General features: G+C 36.4%; 3 protein-coding genes across 3 annotated transcripts in view; all 3 read left to right on the top strand.

Moving 5' to 3' along the window:
* LOC132057733 (uncharacterized) overlaps positions 1–1,145 on the top strand; it is a 5,293-nt gene extending 4,148 nt beyond the window's left edge. Inside the window, exon 4 of the mRNA XM_059450338.1 lies at positions 666–1,145. Coding sequence (XP_059306321.1) covers positions 666–1,145 — 480 coding nt within the window. The remainder of the gene's footprint in view (positions 1–665) is intronic.
* Positions 1,146–6,801: 5,656 nt separating this feature from the next.
* LOC132056726 (uncharacterized) lies at positions 6,802–7,973 on the top strand. The gene is made up of 2 exons (XM_059449043.1): positions 6,802–7,006; positions 7,522–7,973. The coding sequence occupies exons 1-2, from the start codon at positions 6,989–6,991 to the stop codon at positions 7,819–7,821; spliced, it is 318 nt and encodes a 105-aa protein (XP_059305026.1). The 5' UTR covers positions 6,802–6,988; the 3' UTR covers positions 7,822–7,973.
* Positions 7,974–8,803: 830 nt separating this feature from the next.
* LOC132057731 (uncharacterized) lies at positions 8,804–9,939 on the top strand. The gene is made up of 3 exons (XM_059450337.1): positions 8,804–8,921; positions 9,022–9,255; positions 9,368–9,939. Exons 1-3 carry the CDS (start codon positions 8,804–8,806, stop codon positions 9,937–9,939), a joined length of 924 nt encoding a protein of 307 aa, XP_059306320.1.
* The last annotated feature ends 5,095 nt before the right edge of the window (positions 9,940–15,034 follow it).

Below are 15,034 nucleotides of genomic sequence, written 5' to 3'. Positions count from 1 at the left end.
GACCAAATGTTTCATAGATTGAATCGAAAAGATGTCAAAAATTAATTGTGACCGAAAATAGTTTGTCACAAAGTTAAGAATTTATTATTTTATTATATTTTTACATTTTGTGACGGAAAGAACAATCAATACAAATTTAGTAACGGACTTGTGACAATTTGTTGTCACATATTTTCATTTCTACAACTTTGTGACGGAAATTTTTTTGTCACAAAAATTATATTAAATATTTGTTACAATTCTGTCACAAATCCATCACTATCAGAACTTTTATAGAAAAAAAAAAACTATTTAAAAAATTTCGTCTAGATGAGGTTAATTTGTCACGAATCCGTCAAAATTCCGTGACAATTTGTGACGGACTCATCCGTCTCAAAAATTCCGTCACAATTTTGACATTTTCTTGTAGTGAACGTTGGTCTAAAAAACTTTTGATTTTCTTTGAACAATTAGAAGTTCATTATGTTTTGCTTGACGAACCACCTGTTGATCTTCGTAACACTGCTACTGATGTTTCAAACACTTTTAGTAGTAGTTCTCCGTCGCTATTATTCTTCTTGATGACTTTTGCTAAAAAAGAAATTTGCAAAGGATAACAAAGGACATCTGCTGGACCATATGACTAACCCTCTGTTTGATTATTTGTTACTAACAAATCTGCTAAGGAAATATGGGATAGTTTGGAAAAGAAATATGGTGATGATGATGCAGGGAAGAACAAGTATGTTGTTGGCCAGTGGATTAAGTTCCAGATGGTGGACAATAAGCCAATTATGGAACAGGTTCATGAGTATGAGAACTTGACTGCTGATCTTCTTACTGAGGGCATGAAGATGTGTGAGATTTTTCAAGCCAATGTTCTGCTTGAGAAATTCCCACCTTTTTGGAGTGATTACAGGAACCAACTGAAGCATAAGAAGAAAGACTTGACTCTCCAGGAACTGACTAGTCACATGAGGACTGAGGAGGTAAACCGTCTCAAAGATAAGATGGAAGCTCTTTCCCTTAATTCTCATAAAGCTAACCTTGTGGAAACTTCTAGCACTGTTGTGAAAGACAAGTTCAAAGGCAAACAGAAGAAAGTTCTGAAAAAGGGAAATGGGAAGAAGAAGAATCACTTCAACAAGCTGAAGAACCAAATTTAGAAGTTCAAGGGACCTTGTTTCGTCTGTGGGAAACTTGGTCACAAGGCTGCTTAGTGCAATCAAAGATAAGGGCAGAACTCAAAACAGAGAGGACAAGGTGCTGCCCAAGCCAATCTTGCTAAGGGGAATGAAGTGATTGCTGCTGTCGTTGTTGAGGCGAATCTGGTGGCTAACAAGACTGATTGGGTGCTGGACACATGCGCTTCAACGCATCTCTGCGCTAATAAGGAGAGCGTTTCATGACTTTGAGGAGTCTACTGATGGTGAGTGTGTCTACATGGGTAACTCCACTACTGTTGGAGTTATGGGTAAAGGAAAAATCCTGCTTAAGTTAACTTCTGGAAAAACTTTAGCCTTGAACAATGTTCTGTATGTACCCTCCCTTCGTAGAAACTTAGTTTCTGGAGCACTTCTTAACAAAGTAGGCCTTAAAATTGTTTTTAAAGCTGATAAAAATAATTATTTCTCGTGGAGGAGACTTTGTTGGGAAGGGGTATCTTAGTGGGGGCTTATTTGTACTGACCATTGTTCAAGAGATTATCAATAATGCAAATGTTTCCAGTTTTGCTTATATTGTTGAGTCTGTTGATTTATGGCATGGTAGATTAGGTCATGTTAATATTGTTTCTATTAAAAGACTTAGAAAAATAGAATTAATTCCTACTGTAAAAGTTGATGAATTTTCTAAGTGTCCTGTGTCTATAAAAGCAAAACATGCTAAGAAACCATTTAAATCTGTTACTAGTAGAAAGATAAAATTGCTTGAACAGTTGAACTAGTACATTCAGACTTAGGTGATTTCAAGAACACTGTTAGTAAAGGTGTTACATTACTTTTATTGATGACTTTTCTAGATACACTAAGGTATATCTTCTTAAGTCTAAAGATGAGGCTGAAATCATGTTTTTGAAATTCAAAGCAGAAGTTGAAAACCAATTAGACAGGAAAATCAATAGACTTAGATCTGATAGGGGCGGTGAATATAGTACCAATACTCTAGAGGATTTTTGTGAGAAAAATGGTATTATACATGAATTTAGTTTTCCCTATACTCCCCAACAAAATGGTGTAGCTGAACGCAAAAATCGAACCTTTAAGGAAATGATGAACTCTATGCTTTAAAATTCGGGTCTGTCTGACAACATGTAGGGGGAAGCTGTTTTGTCTGCATGTTATATTCTTAATACAGTCCCTCATAAGAGGTTAGACAAGACTCCATATGAATTGTGGAAAGGGTTTTCCCCTAACTTGGAATTTCTGAAAGTGTGAGGGTGTTTGGCTAAGGTTGGTCTACCTGATTTCAAATGGTAAATGTAGGATCTAAGACTTTTGACACTGTTTTTATTAGTTATGCTCAAAATAGTGCTGCTTATAGATTTATTTCTTTGAATGATTATTCCATTTATGAATCTAGAGATGCATAATTTTTTTAGCATGTTTTTCCTTTGAAAAATAATGTGCCTAGTGATGTGCAAAATAATGCTTCTACATCTATGTCTGTTAATTCTCATGTTGTACATTCTTCTAATGTTGTTGATAATGATCATGAAATTGAGCTTAGAAGAAGTAAAAGACGTAGAATTAAGACTAGTTTTAGTCCTGATTTTATTACTGCTTTCTTGACTGAGAATTGTGATATTGATGTTTTAAATGATGAATTAGTATCTATCTACTTAATGGAAGAAGACCCTAAGACTTATGATGAAGCAATGAGGTCAATAGATGCTATGTTTTGGGAAAGAGGCCATTAAAAGTGAATTAGACTCTATAGTTTCTAATCACACTTGGGAATTGCATGATTTGCCTAAAGTTCTAGACCCATAAGTAGCAAGTGGATATTTAAAAAGAAATTGAGAACTGATGGTACAATTGATAAATATAAGGCTAGACTTGTAACTAGGGGCATTAACAAAAAGTAAGGTGTTGATTACTTTGATACTTATTCTCCTGTGACTAAAATAACGACCACTAGAACTCTTATTGCCTTAGCCGTTATTCATAGTTTAGTGGTACACCAAATGGATGTTAAAACGACTTTTCTAAATGGTGATTTAGAGGAAGAGATCTATATGACTCAACCTGAAGGTTTTATGGTCCCAGGACAAGAAGGTAAAGTATGCAAATTAAGAAAGTCCTTGTATGGCCTAAAGCAGGCACCTAACAAGTGGTATGAAAAGTTTAATGGTACATTAGTGGATGATGATTTTTTTGTTAATGCTTCTGATACCTGTGTTTATTCTAAAATGATAGAATCTGATTGTGTGATTATATGTCTATATGTGGATGACATGTTAATATTTGGCCCTAATGTGAATGTTGTTGAGACTAAGAACTTTTTGTCTTCTAAGTTTAAACTGAAAGACCTTGGAGAAGCAGATGTGATTTTAGGAATTAAAAACAAAAGAACTGTTAATGGCTTTTCTTTGTGTCAGTCTCATTACATTGAGAAAATGTTGAAAAAGTTTGATTGTTTTGATGTTGCTCCAGTAAGAACTCCTTATGATCCTAGCATACACTTGAGAAAGAATAAAGAATCTAGTGTTTCTCAAACTAAATATGCTAAAATAATTGGGAGTGTAATGTTTCTCATGAACTATAATCGGCCTGATATTGCTTATGCAATTAGTAGATTGAGTAGATATACTCATAGTCCCAGTTAGGGCTGGGCGTTCGGTCGGTTCAGTTCGGTTTCACAAATTCGGTTCGGTTTTTCGATTTTCAATTTTTAAGAAATGGGAACCGAAACCGAACTGAAATAACTTCGATTCAGTTCGGTTTTTGCAATTTTGGTTCAGTTTATTCAGTTCAGTTTCTTCGGTTTAGATATGGAAACTTTCCCACCGCCACAAGTAGGAGTTTGGACAATTTCTAGCAATTTTTAACAAGCATAAGCTAAAACTAAAGCGATGTCTGCTAAGCTCATAGGAAACAGGAAGCAGTACTAGACTACTAGTACATCTGATAGGGTCAAAGAAATCATAGGCCAAACAAAGAAAGCAACAAACAACAACAACCCAGAGAAAGCAACCAACCTCCAAGAATTCCCTTTTCTACTCTCTGTTAGCCTCATTCTTCATATATTATGTATATATGTAATATGTGAAGTGAGCCCAATATATTATGGATATATGTAATGTTTCATGAAAAATATGGCTTGCTAAAATTCGGTTGTTTGATTTAATTGAATTAGAATTTGCGTAAACTGAAAACCGAACCGAATTGTAGAAATTCCATAAATTAAACCGAACAGGACCGAATAAACCGAAGTTAAAAAAAGTTTGGTTCGGTCGATTTTTTCGGTTTGAACCGAAATATACCCAGCCCTAGTCCCAGTAGTGAACATTGGACTGCTCTTCGTCGTTTGTTAAGGTATTTGAGAGGTACTATGGATTGATGTTTGCACTTTAATAAATTTCCTGTTGTTTTAGAAGGTTTTTGTGATGCAAAGTTTGGGTAATCGACAATGATGAAGTTAGCTCCACGGTGGCTATGTGTTTACTTTGGGTGCATGTGCTATTTCATGAAAGTCTTCCAAACAGGCTTGTATAGCACGTTCAACTATGGAATTTGAGTTTATTGCTATTGAGTTGGCAGGGCAAGAAGCTGAGTGGTTAACAAACCTTTTGACAGATGTGCCGTTGTGGGGAAGACAAGCTTCACTAGTCTCTTTACATTGTGACTCACAGGCGGTAATTGGGATTGCTAAGAACAAAGGTGTACAATGGAAAAAAGAGGCATATTCGCATCAGACATGGTGCAGTTAAACAACTGTTGAAACATGGTGTTATCTCCTTGGAATATGTAATGTCCAAAAGAAATTTGGCGGATCCTCTAACCAAGGGTTTAGCAAGGAAGATGATCATTGAAACGTAGAGGGGGATGGGCCTAAAGCCTATGGATTGGAGTAATATGGTGGATACTCATTTGTGCTCAAACAAAGCCATATAGGCCATCAATATACACTAAATTTCCTACCCCTATGGTGTGTAGTAGTGTTTATAAGGTTAAGCTTATTTGCTCTTAATGATCCCATAGCCTTAAGGTGGTCTATGTTGAGATAGACTTGATGAAATCACCTATGTGAGTGTAAAGGTATGGTTGCCTTTTATGAAAGGCTTAGGCCATCTTTCTAAAGCACTGATTAAACCCAAGGTGTGTGCATGACTATAAAAGCACTTTTGTGAGTATCATGGAGTTTGCATAAAGTTAAGGATATAACATGTGTTTTGGGGGTCTCAACTCATGTCCATTTAGTTCAAGAGTACTTCACTTTTTCGATGTTTGTTGTTGCCTCATTTCACTACGTATTAATTCAAATCGAAAGATATTGACACTTAAGTACATGTTCATTCTTTTGTCCAAAAATTATTCTTATTTTTTATTTGCATTAGTGGGAGATTGTGAGAGTTATGTATTACTTAGTCATGTCTTTATTGGTAATGCAAAGCTAAAGTCTCCTTGTGGGTTTTTTTCTTACTTCTCTTTTATTCTCTATGAAATGCAAATGTCCCTCATAGGTGGTGGAAAGTCTTTCCTTCCACTTTATATTGAGAAGAACTTTATTGGGATAGTAAATGGGCTAGAATAAGCGAGAGGCCTCGTGCACATGAGAATTGGGCTTCGTAGGCAAAACAAGTCGATTTGCCTCCCCCCCCCCCCCCGCGGGGTATACGTGAGGCCCAATTCACATATGGTTTTGTGAAATTTATTTTTTGCTCTTTTGGGCTCCCAAAAATTGTTCAAATATATCCTTAGATTAATATGACCAGATTCTTTCCATATTATTATTATTCAGATTTGTAACCTATGGAATTAAGTGACCCGTTATTCAGATTTATAACCTATACAATTAAGTGAGCCATTATTCAGTCATTATGGTCATAACCATTGGGTTGATTTATTCCTTTTTTCTGAACAGTCACTTTTCGTACCTATATATTTTGGAGGTCTACCTTTGGTGAGATTTGGTGAGAGACACAAAAAACAAAATATATCTTCTCTACTTCATACGTTTTTCCCTTCTGATATGTAAGATTAACTTAATGCATACCAGGATCTTGAACATGATAATCTTACAGAGAGACGTTACAGAAAACATACCTGATGCGGAAGATATTATCGCAGAGAAGAGCGGAAGTGTTAGTTAGAAATTGGTTTCTACCTCCTTGCCCTAGCCTTACGTCACCACAACCGTCAGCGATGGAAAAGGTATAGAGAATATGTGGTAACCCTAATGGGTGGAAGGAGGACCAATTTATAGGAGTTGTCACTTAATCCGGTACGTCCATCAAGTAACCCCATCAAGTAACCGATCTAACGGACGAGATTTATTGGTAATTAAATATTAGTTATGGGCTTCAGGGGCGGAACTACAGGGGTGCAAGGGGTGTCAATCGAACCCCCTTCATTGGAAAATTGCACTATATATATACGGTGAATTTTTTTATTCATGTATAAATATTATTTTTGCATCCCCTTAACATAATGGAGATTTCAGGTCAGTGGATGAGGCGCCTATGATTGAGCCCGCGGTTGCGAGTTCGATTCTCGGCAACGACACCTTTTTAACTTTTTTCATCCAGTCCCTTTAAAAAAAAAAAAAAAATTAACAGAAACGACGTCGTGCTGGACTCTATTTATTATTATTATTATTATTATTATTAAATAAAAACGTGAGCCATCTAGGATAAAAGAATCCCTAATTTCAAAACGTGTTGACATTGTTCTTTGTCAACTCAATTGTGCTGCTGCTGGCTGCCTTTATTGTTCAAACTTCAAAGGTCCTTTCCTGTTTATCTTCTCCACCCCTGCGCCTACTCTATCATCTTCTTGGGCCTTCGCCCATGGCTTCCAGTTCCAAGGTTTTTCTTTTTTTTTTTCTCTTTTTTTTTTCACCATACTCAAAATCACAACATACCCATTATTGTTTCTTGTTAGTTGTTAATCAACCCATTTTGTGAAATGGGTCGCTGACCCATTTTCCATCCATGAACCCCAAGCCTTGATTGTTTTAATTCTTAAATGTTGTTTGTTTGCAAAATTGGTCTTCCAGATATTTATTTTTAGCTGATAAAAGAATCGAAGTGTAGATTTTTATTTAGTAATCAATTCCCTTTTATGTGTGCTGGATTGTGGTTAAGTTGTTTTCTTGCTTATTGAGACATTTGGTAGAGTTTTTTCATAATATAGGATCATCTGTAGGCATTTGAAATGGGATATGCTTAAGGTTACTGATTATTTTTTGTTGTATTGCTATATACAAGATTGAGTTTTTATTCTCACAGTTAGATGTCCTTAAATAGGCTTTATTTCATTGGCTTTTAAGATTGACATTGTGCCTTTAATTCTAACTATTTTTTTTTTTATTATAATTCAGTCTCAAAAGTCAGTGAAGAATTATTTTACCAAAGTTCCAAAATCAAGTTTGGACTCTCATGATCAACCTAATCCAGAAGAAAATGTCAACCACTCAGAAGTACCATTGCTTTCTTCTCAAGAATTTGATTTGAATTCTTTAAAGCATGATCCGGGTGAAATAACTCAAATCTTGGACTTTCATCCAAATCATCGTGATGTCATTCGAAGAGAATACCTTAGGAGAGGTCCTTGTCAACCTCGGCTTAAAGCGTATCCTAAAACAAAAGTTTCTAGATACATGCGTCGTTTTAATCCTTAGTGGTTTAGTGAATATTCTAATTGGTTGGAGTATAGTGAAAGTAAAGATGCAGTATTTTGTTTGAATTGCTATCTATTTGCAGACGATAATATTCATCAAGGAGGGGGTGATGTATTTTCGACCATAGGGTTTAGGAGTTGGCAAAAAAAGAAGAGTCTTAAAAAACATGTTGGTGGCAGAAATAGCATTCATAATCAGGCAAGAAAGAATTGTGAAGATCTAGTGCGACAAGAACAATCTATTCAATCTACACTTGTGAGGCAAGATTCTCAATTTAAGCATGAGTATCGGCTCCGCTTAACTGCTTCAGTTGATGTTGTAAGGCTTCTTTTGAATCAAGGATTGGCATTTCGGGGTCATGATGAATCTAAATCATCACTTAGCAGAGGTAATTTTCTTGAAATTCTTTCATGGTATTCTGAAAGGTGTGATAACATTAAAGATTTTGTATTGAAACATGCTCCACAAAATGATCTGATGACTTCTCCAATGATTCAAAAAGAAATTGTGACTGCATGCAAAATTGAAACAATTAAGGCTATCATAGAAGAATTAAATGGTGATTACTTTGCCTTGTTGGTGATGAATCTTTTGATGTGTCGCGCAAGGAGCAAAAGGCCGTTGTTTTACGATATGTTGATAGAATGGGATTTGTGATGGAGTGACTTATTGACATTATTCATGTTCAAGATACTTGTGCATCATCTCTAAAAGAAGCAATTGTTAATTTACTTGCTCAACATTCCTTGAGTCTTTCTTATGTACGTGGACAATGTTATGATGGGGCAAGTAATATGCAAGGTAGAATCAATGGCCTTAAAATGTTGATTAGGCAAGAAAGTAGATCGGCTCATTCTGTTCATTGCTTTGCCATCAACTTCAACTAAGTCTTGTTGCGGTTTATAAAAAGTGTGTTGAAGTGGAGGAGCTTGTACTATTGGTTTCGAGTATTTTGAATATGTTGGGAGCTTCTTTTAAACGCATGGATGAATATCGAGAATCTCAAAAGAAAAGAGTTCAAAAGGCATTAGATATGGGTGAACTTGAAACTGGTAGAGGCTTGCATCAAGAATTTGGTCTTACTAGAGCTTGTGATACTCGTTGGGGATCCCACTACAAATCTTTTAGTAACTTTATTCTTATGTTTGGTTTCAATTGTTGATGTACTTGATGATATTGTTGTTGATTCACATTGTCCAGATGAAAGTGCCAAGGCAATGGGATTTCTTAGAGCATGTCAAACATTTGATGTTGCATTCATATTGCATTTGATGAGAGATATTTTAGCAATTACAGATGAGCTTAACAAATGCTTACAGAAAAAGGAGCAAGATATCGCAAATGCCATGCTACTTGTTCAAGTAGCAAAGAAAAGGTTGCAAAAGTTAAGGGAGGAAGAATGGGGTTCGCTCATTGATAAAGTATTTAAATTTTGTATCAAGTATCAAATTTTGATACCTAATTTAGATGAGCCGTACTTTACCTCTTTGAGATCACGGCGTAAACTTGCTTTGTTGTCTTGTCTCACACCATTATTACGTTGAAGTGTTTTGCAAAGTTATTGATTGGCAAATTCAAGAGCTTTCTTATCGTTTTGACGAAGTAACGACTGATTTGCTTCATGGAATTGCTTGTTTAAATCCAATTGACTCATTTTCTAGTTTTGATCTCAGGAAAATAATGAGAATGGCTGAACATTATCCTAATGACTTTGATGAATTTAGTATGGGGGCTCTTGAGAATGAACTTGCGAGTTACATTATTGATGCTCGTGATCTTGATGAAAGGTTCTTCGATCTAAAAGGACTTTGTGATCTTTCAAAAGGATTAGTTCAGACAGAGAAGCATTCAAACTATCCTCTTGTATTCCGCTTACTGAAACTTGCCTTGCTTTTGCCAGTTGCCACTGCATCCGTTGAAAGAACTTTTTCGGCAATGAAGTTTATCAAGAATGACTTGCGGAGTCGAATGAATGAGAGTTATTTTAGTGGTTGCTTGGCGCCTTATGTAGAAATAGATGTGTTTAATAGGATTTCTAATGATGTTATTATAAAAAACATTTCAAGGAATGAAACCTCGTCGTGTACAGTTGTAGTAATATACTTGCACTTTCAATAGAGAATTGTGTTTGTTTTGATTTCTTCGCGTGTTTATTTTTTAATTTTCTTGAACCCCCTTATCAAATGTTCTGGCTCCGCCCCTGATGGGCTTTACATTAATTGGGCCACACATAAGAATAATAAAATTCTAACATTCTGGGTAATTCAGTTTGTGCAAACTTCAAACTTCCAACCACTAGTGCAACTGCTCTGAATTGTTGTGGATCCTTGAGGAGCGTACCGAACTAAACGATTTGCAAAAAGTGTCGGGCTCCCTCGTGTCTTCATTATGCTGCCTGTCCTGTCTCATCTTTTTTTATTCTTCTACTATGCTTTTGTCTTCTGTAGTGACCTTAATTGACTACACTAGTCAAAAGTAGCAATCTGCTAATTGTGCTTAGTCAGGACGTACCCGATATTCCTTTTTAATTATTAAATTAATTAATAAATGTTTATGTCCACAGATAAGGTCATGTTATCCTCCATCAACATCGATGGATCACGCGATATATATACCCTTGTAAATTGCACTAATTAAGTCCTGTAGTTTTATAGTTTGTTAATATGTGGTTCTTTATTGCAAAATAAAGGGCTTGCATGCAAAAGCTAGCTAACTTCGAGTGAGTATGGTCAATTTATAAGTCTTCGTCATGAAAAGAACACTGAAAAGGAAAAGAAGTCTAGACCATCTCGTCTTTTGCTAAAGTTAGTTTCTTTCCATAAAAGAAGAGTAGAGGGCCTTGCAAGTAAAGAAAGGAGGTGGAAACATCGACCGCTTTGAACAAATAGAAATGCAAAAAAAATGTAAAGCAATGATAAAAAGGAGAAGAAAAGTGCATGGAATTAATAGTCTCTACACTGTAATGAGATGGTCAAAACAAATGCGCCTTTTAGTTCTCGTGCGCATCAGCTCTCTCTAAGGCAATGCTTACTGGATAGTCACCAGAACTTGTCGCCTGGGCCATGCTTGACTTAAGCTCCTCATCAATCTGAATTTTGGTCTAACCACTTATGAGTTATGTATGACCTGAAAATAAATTTTCTAGTGACAGCACCTCCATTCTTGCCACGCCATAGTTATCTCGTACTAAACGAAAGTAAAAGTTAGGTATGAAGCGACTTCGTGTGTGTTTGGTATGAAAAGATATATTTTCTTAGAAAAGAAGTGGTTTCTTTCTTATTTTAAGTACCCAAAAAATATTATTCAAAGAGCATTTACATGTAATAATATAGCAAAACATTATAGGGCTGGGATGAGTGGGTAGTGGGGGTTGGGGGTGGCGGGGGGTGGGATGGTCAAGGGATGGCGATTAGGGGTGTTAGGTGGTGAGGAAGAGACAATGAATTTCAAATGTTACTTATGAAACTTGTTTTCCCAACTTATATTAGTGAAGTCTTTTTCCTCATTCATTAAGGACTCTGTTTTCTTAGAGAAATTTTTTTCCAAAACATTTTGACCAATCATACATGGGAAATTGGAAAACATTTTCCTCCATGCCAAACATCCTTAGTGCTGAATGTGTTACTAAATAAATTACAGACACTTTTAATATGGTCTGATAATATTATCGGAAAGGGTCAAATATACTCCTGTACTATTGGAAAAGGGCTAAATATACCCCTCGTTATACTTTGGATCCAAATATATCGCTACCGTTGTACTATTGATTCAAATATACCCTTCCTCCGTTAAAGTTGTCAAAGTTAGACATCCAATCCTACATGACATTGACATTTAATGAGGTGCATGCCACCTCAGCACCCCTAACTCATTTTACCCCTCCCTTTTATTTGTTCTTTCACCATTAAAATTTTCTTCCCCTCCGCCACCATTACCAACTAAAATATGCCTCTCTCCGAAGTGGAATCTCCGGCTAACTTTCCGATATTGGTGAATCTACGGCCACATTTTCGCTGGAATGTTATTTCTCCGTTTCCAGCGACGTGTAAACACCTTAAGCACTGTTAATGAGCTTGGAAGGGTCAATACTCCGTTTGGAAGGGTCAATTTCCCAATCGTGTCTTTGCTTGGGTAATTAGATAGAGAGAGGGAAGCGGCAGCGGTGGTGACTGTGGCGGCTGCCACCGTAGCATAGAGTAGTTAATGCACGAATCATCCGATGGTTTCTTCTTATTGCTGCTCTTTCCCATAGTCCATGCTGCCTCTCCACTTGTTCATCCAAACTCTTAAATCAATTTGATGAGCTCTCACAAACCCATCACTCCCCTTCTCCATTTCGTTTTCTACCTACTGCAATCAAATTGATGGATTTTTTAGTAGTATATTATATGGGTAATGGACTAGATAGTGCCTACAGATTGGGTGTTTGGTATTTATTGTTTTACTACCTTTTGTGTTAAAAGGTGATGGAGGGAAAGAAAATTTTAATGGCGGAAGAATAAATAGAGGTCAGAGGTAAAATGAGTTAGGGGTGCTGAGGTGGCATGCACCTCATTAAATGTCGATGCCATGTAGGACTGGATGTCCAACCTGGACAATTTTAACGGAGGAGGGGTATATTTGAACCAATAGTATAACGGTAGCGATATATTTGAACTCAAAAAGTATAACGAAGGTTACATTTGGCCTTTCGCCGATAGTACAGAGGTATATTTGGCCCAGGCTGCTCCACTTTCTTGAATGATCTCATACCATTAAAAGTATATATATATCGTTATACTTCATCTTTATCAACTTTTAATGCAAGACTTTGTCCCAATACACAATGGAATGAATAAACCAAAATTCTAAAAGGATCAATAGTTGCAAATAGTAGTTAGAGTTTCTTATCTTGTTGATTAGATCGTGTCATTTCTTGTATAGATGATAGACTCCATTTAATTATACCACACTGATTGATTTATAAACTGAGACAAAAGTGGTTTGAAGTCCGGAAAGCATGGCCAAAAGAGCGAAAAGAAATATTGACAGAAGTAAAAACTAAACTATTTCAGTTTATTTGTTATGGTAATTACATGTTTTGCGGTTCCACTTGCTCTAGTTTTACATGGAAAATCAGAGGCAAGACATCTAAAGAAGATCTCAGGATTCTCAAATTAGGAGGCTATGACATTGTGCTAGAAAATGACTTGATGAAGAAGTTTAATCCTACTAAGTTTAATCATGAGAAAAAGCGTGTGATCGTTGGCAAGAAGAGTAACAAGGTGGTGTTGCAGGCTATTCCTGAAGGTGGGCAACTCAATATTTTGGTGGAAGCACAATGGGTAAGCTGTTGAGAAAGAGTCAAACTATCATAGCTCATCTATTCACGATTGAAGTTGGGGATAATTAGGAGCTGTGTAAATTACAGGGAGTTGAATGAGATTACTATCAAAGACAAATACCCTATTCCCATTGTGGATATTTGCTAGATGAGTTACTAGGTTTAGTGATATTTTCCAAGGTAGACTTAAGGGCTGGATATCACCAAAGCAGAATGAAGATGGAGGATGTGCATAAGACTGCTTTCAGAACCCACATGGGCCGCTACAAGTTCGAGGTTAGCCTGCACCTGCCACCTTCCAGACATTGGTGAATGAAGTATCCCAATCACTACTAAGAAAATTTGTTTTGGTACATTTTGATGATATACTTGTGTATAGTAAGCCCTTGGAGGAACATATAGACCACTTGAGTGTTTGACATTTTGATGGAGTAGGCTCTTTTTGCCAAAAAGTCAAAGTGCTCAATTGGCCGGCAAGGGTAGAGTATCTGGGGCATGTTATCATTGTTGAGAGGGTTTCCACGGACCCTAGCAACAAGGTGGACTGTCGTAGGCCTACCACAATGAAAGTTCTCAAGGCTTTCTTGGTTTAACTAGTTATTACACGAAGTATGTGCTGGATTATGGTGGCATCTGCAGACGACTGACTGAACTACTCAGGATGGACTCGAGATTGCTGTCAACTGTTGCAAAGCTTGTCCAAAAGAGTTGAAGAATTTCATCACAAGTCGAAGGTATAATTCTCTTGTTTAAGATCGTTTTTATCTTCTATCCATCAATTTTCATGTCAAATAGTCCTTTTACTGTTAAAGGGCCTTATTCAATGAGAATTCTCAGTTAAACCTGTTTGTAGCTTTACCAACCAAGAAAAAAAAAAAAAAAAGGGAAAGAGAATCATATAATAATACCTATTGTGTAACTGTAAAATCACACCAACCAAGAAAAAAAAAAAAAAAAAAAAAGAGAGTCATATAATAATACCTATTGTGTAACTGTCAAATCACATAAACCTTCAGTTAAGGTCATTACACACCGAGACAGCACCTTAATACCCACATCTCTTAAAAAAATTCTCAACTTTCTTCTATACACAAATGTATGGTTCTACTAAGACAATGGGTTCACTTGAACTGACATACAATCATGTCAATGATCCAAATACTTTTAATCTGTGTTTTTTTTCTTATGAGTCCCATGATTGTTCTACAGTATTGATGAAGTCTGAGCCATTTTAAAAAGAAAGTTTAATGCTAGATTCTTATACTAGGTGTATTTGATGTTATGTATGATCCAAAAGCAAAGTTGGCTACGATTAAAGGAGGATTTGATCCTTTTATACTCACGATAGTCACAAATACAATTAACAAACTAGGAAAGAAAGCAGAACTCATATCCTATAACAAGTACATACTGCACCTGATCAACAAAATGCAGCAGCTCCTGATTCCTACAAGGACAAGGGCAAAACTGAAGTTGGACAGAAGAAAAAGAATCAAGATTCTTCGTCACAACGATTTGTGATTCTGATGAAGCTGAAAGAGGTTGACTTAAGAAAATCAGATAAGAAGTATCACGAACCTGAATCTTATATATGTGCCACCTATTCACCTAAAGCAATTTGCAGGGATCGTTTTTTGCAGAATACACAAAAGACATGGATCCATTCATGACCATGTAACTAAAGAAGCGAGAGAGGAAGTCTCTTCTACACTTGTGGCAGCTGCCACATCTTTACCATGGACTATATGGCAGAGAAGCTAGTAACCCGCCTTATCATATGAGTATATGTTTGCACCGGAGTATGGTTTTCATCCGCCAACTTTGCCCATGTCAGGGATGAATCACCCAACAAGTTACCTCAACAATGAACATTGAGGCTGGGAGCTGTAC

This window comes from Lycium ferocissimum, chromosome 5 (genome assembly GCF_029784015.1).
Source record: "Lycium ferocissimum isolate CSIRO_LF1 chromosome 5, AGI_CSIRO_Lferr_CH_V1, whole genome shotgun sequence".
In the NCBI taxonomy this organism is placed as follows: domain Eukaryota; kingdom Viridiplantae; phylum Streptophyta; class Magnoliopsida; order Solanales; family Solanaceae; genus Lycium; species Lycium ferocissimum.
This window is presented reverse-complemented; position numbering and strand designations above follow the sequence as displayed.

What these genes read in the sequence shown, in the direction of transcription:
- LOC132057731 (XM_059450337.1), top strand. Translation starts at nt 8,804, where the DNA reads ATGGATGAATATCGAGAATCTCAAAAGAAAAGAGTTCAAAAGGCATTA. An exon ending in TACTAGAGCTTGTGATACTC is followed by an intron (nt 8,922 to 9,021) that starts GTTGGGGATCCC and finishes CACATTGTCCAG; the next exon opens with ATGAAAGTGCCAAGGCAATG. An exon ending in TGATAAAGTATTTAAATTTT is followed by an intron (nt 9,256 to 9,367) that starts GTATCAAGTATC and finishes ATTACGTTGAAG; the next exon opens with TGTTTTGCAAAGTTATTGAT.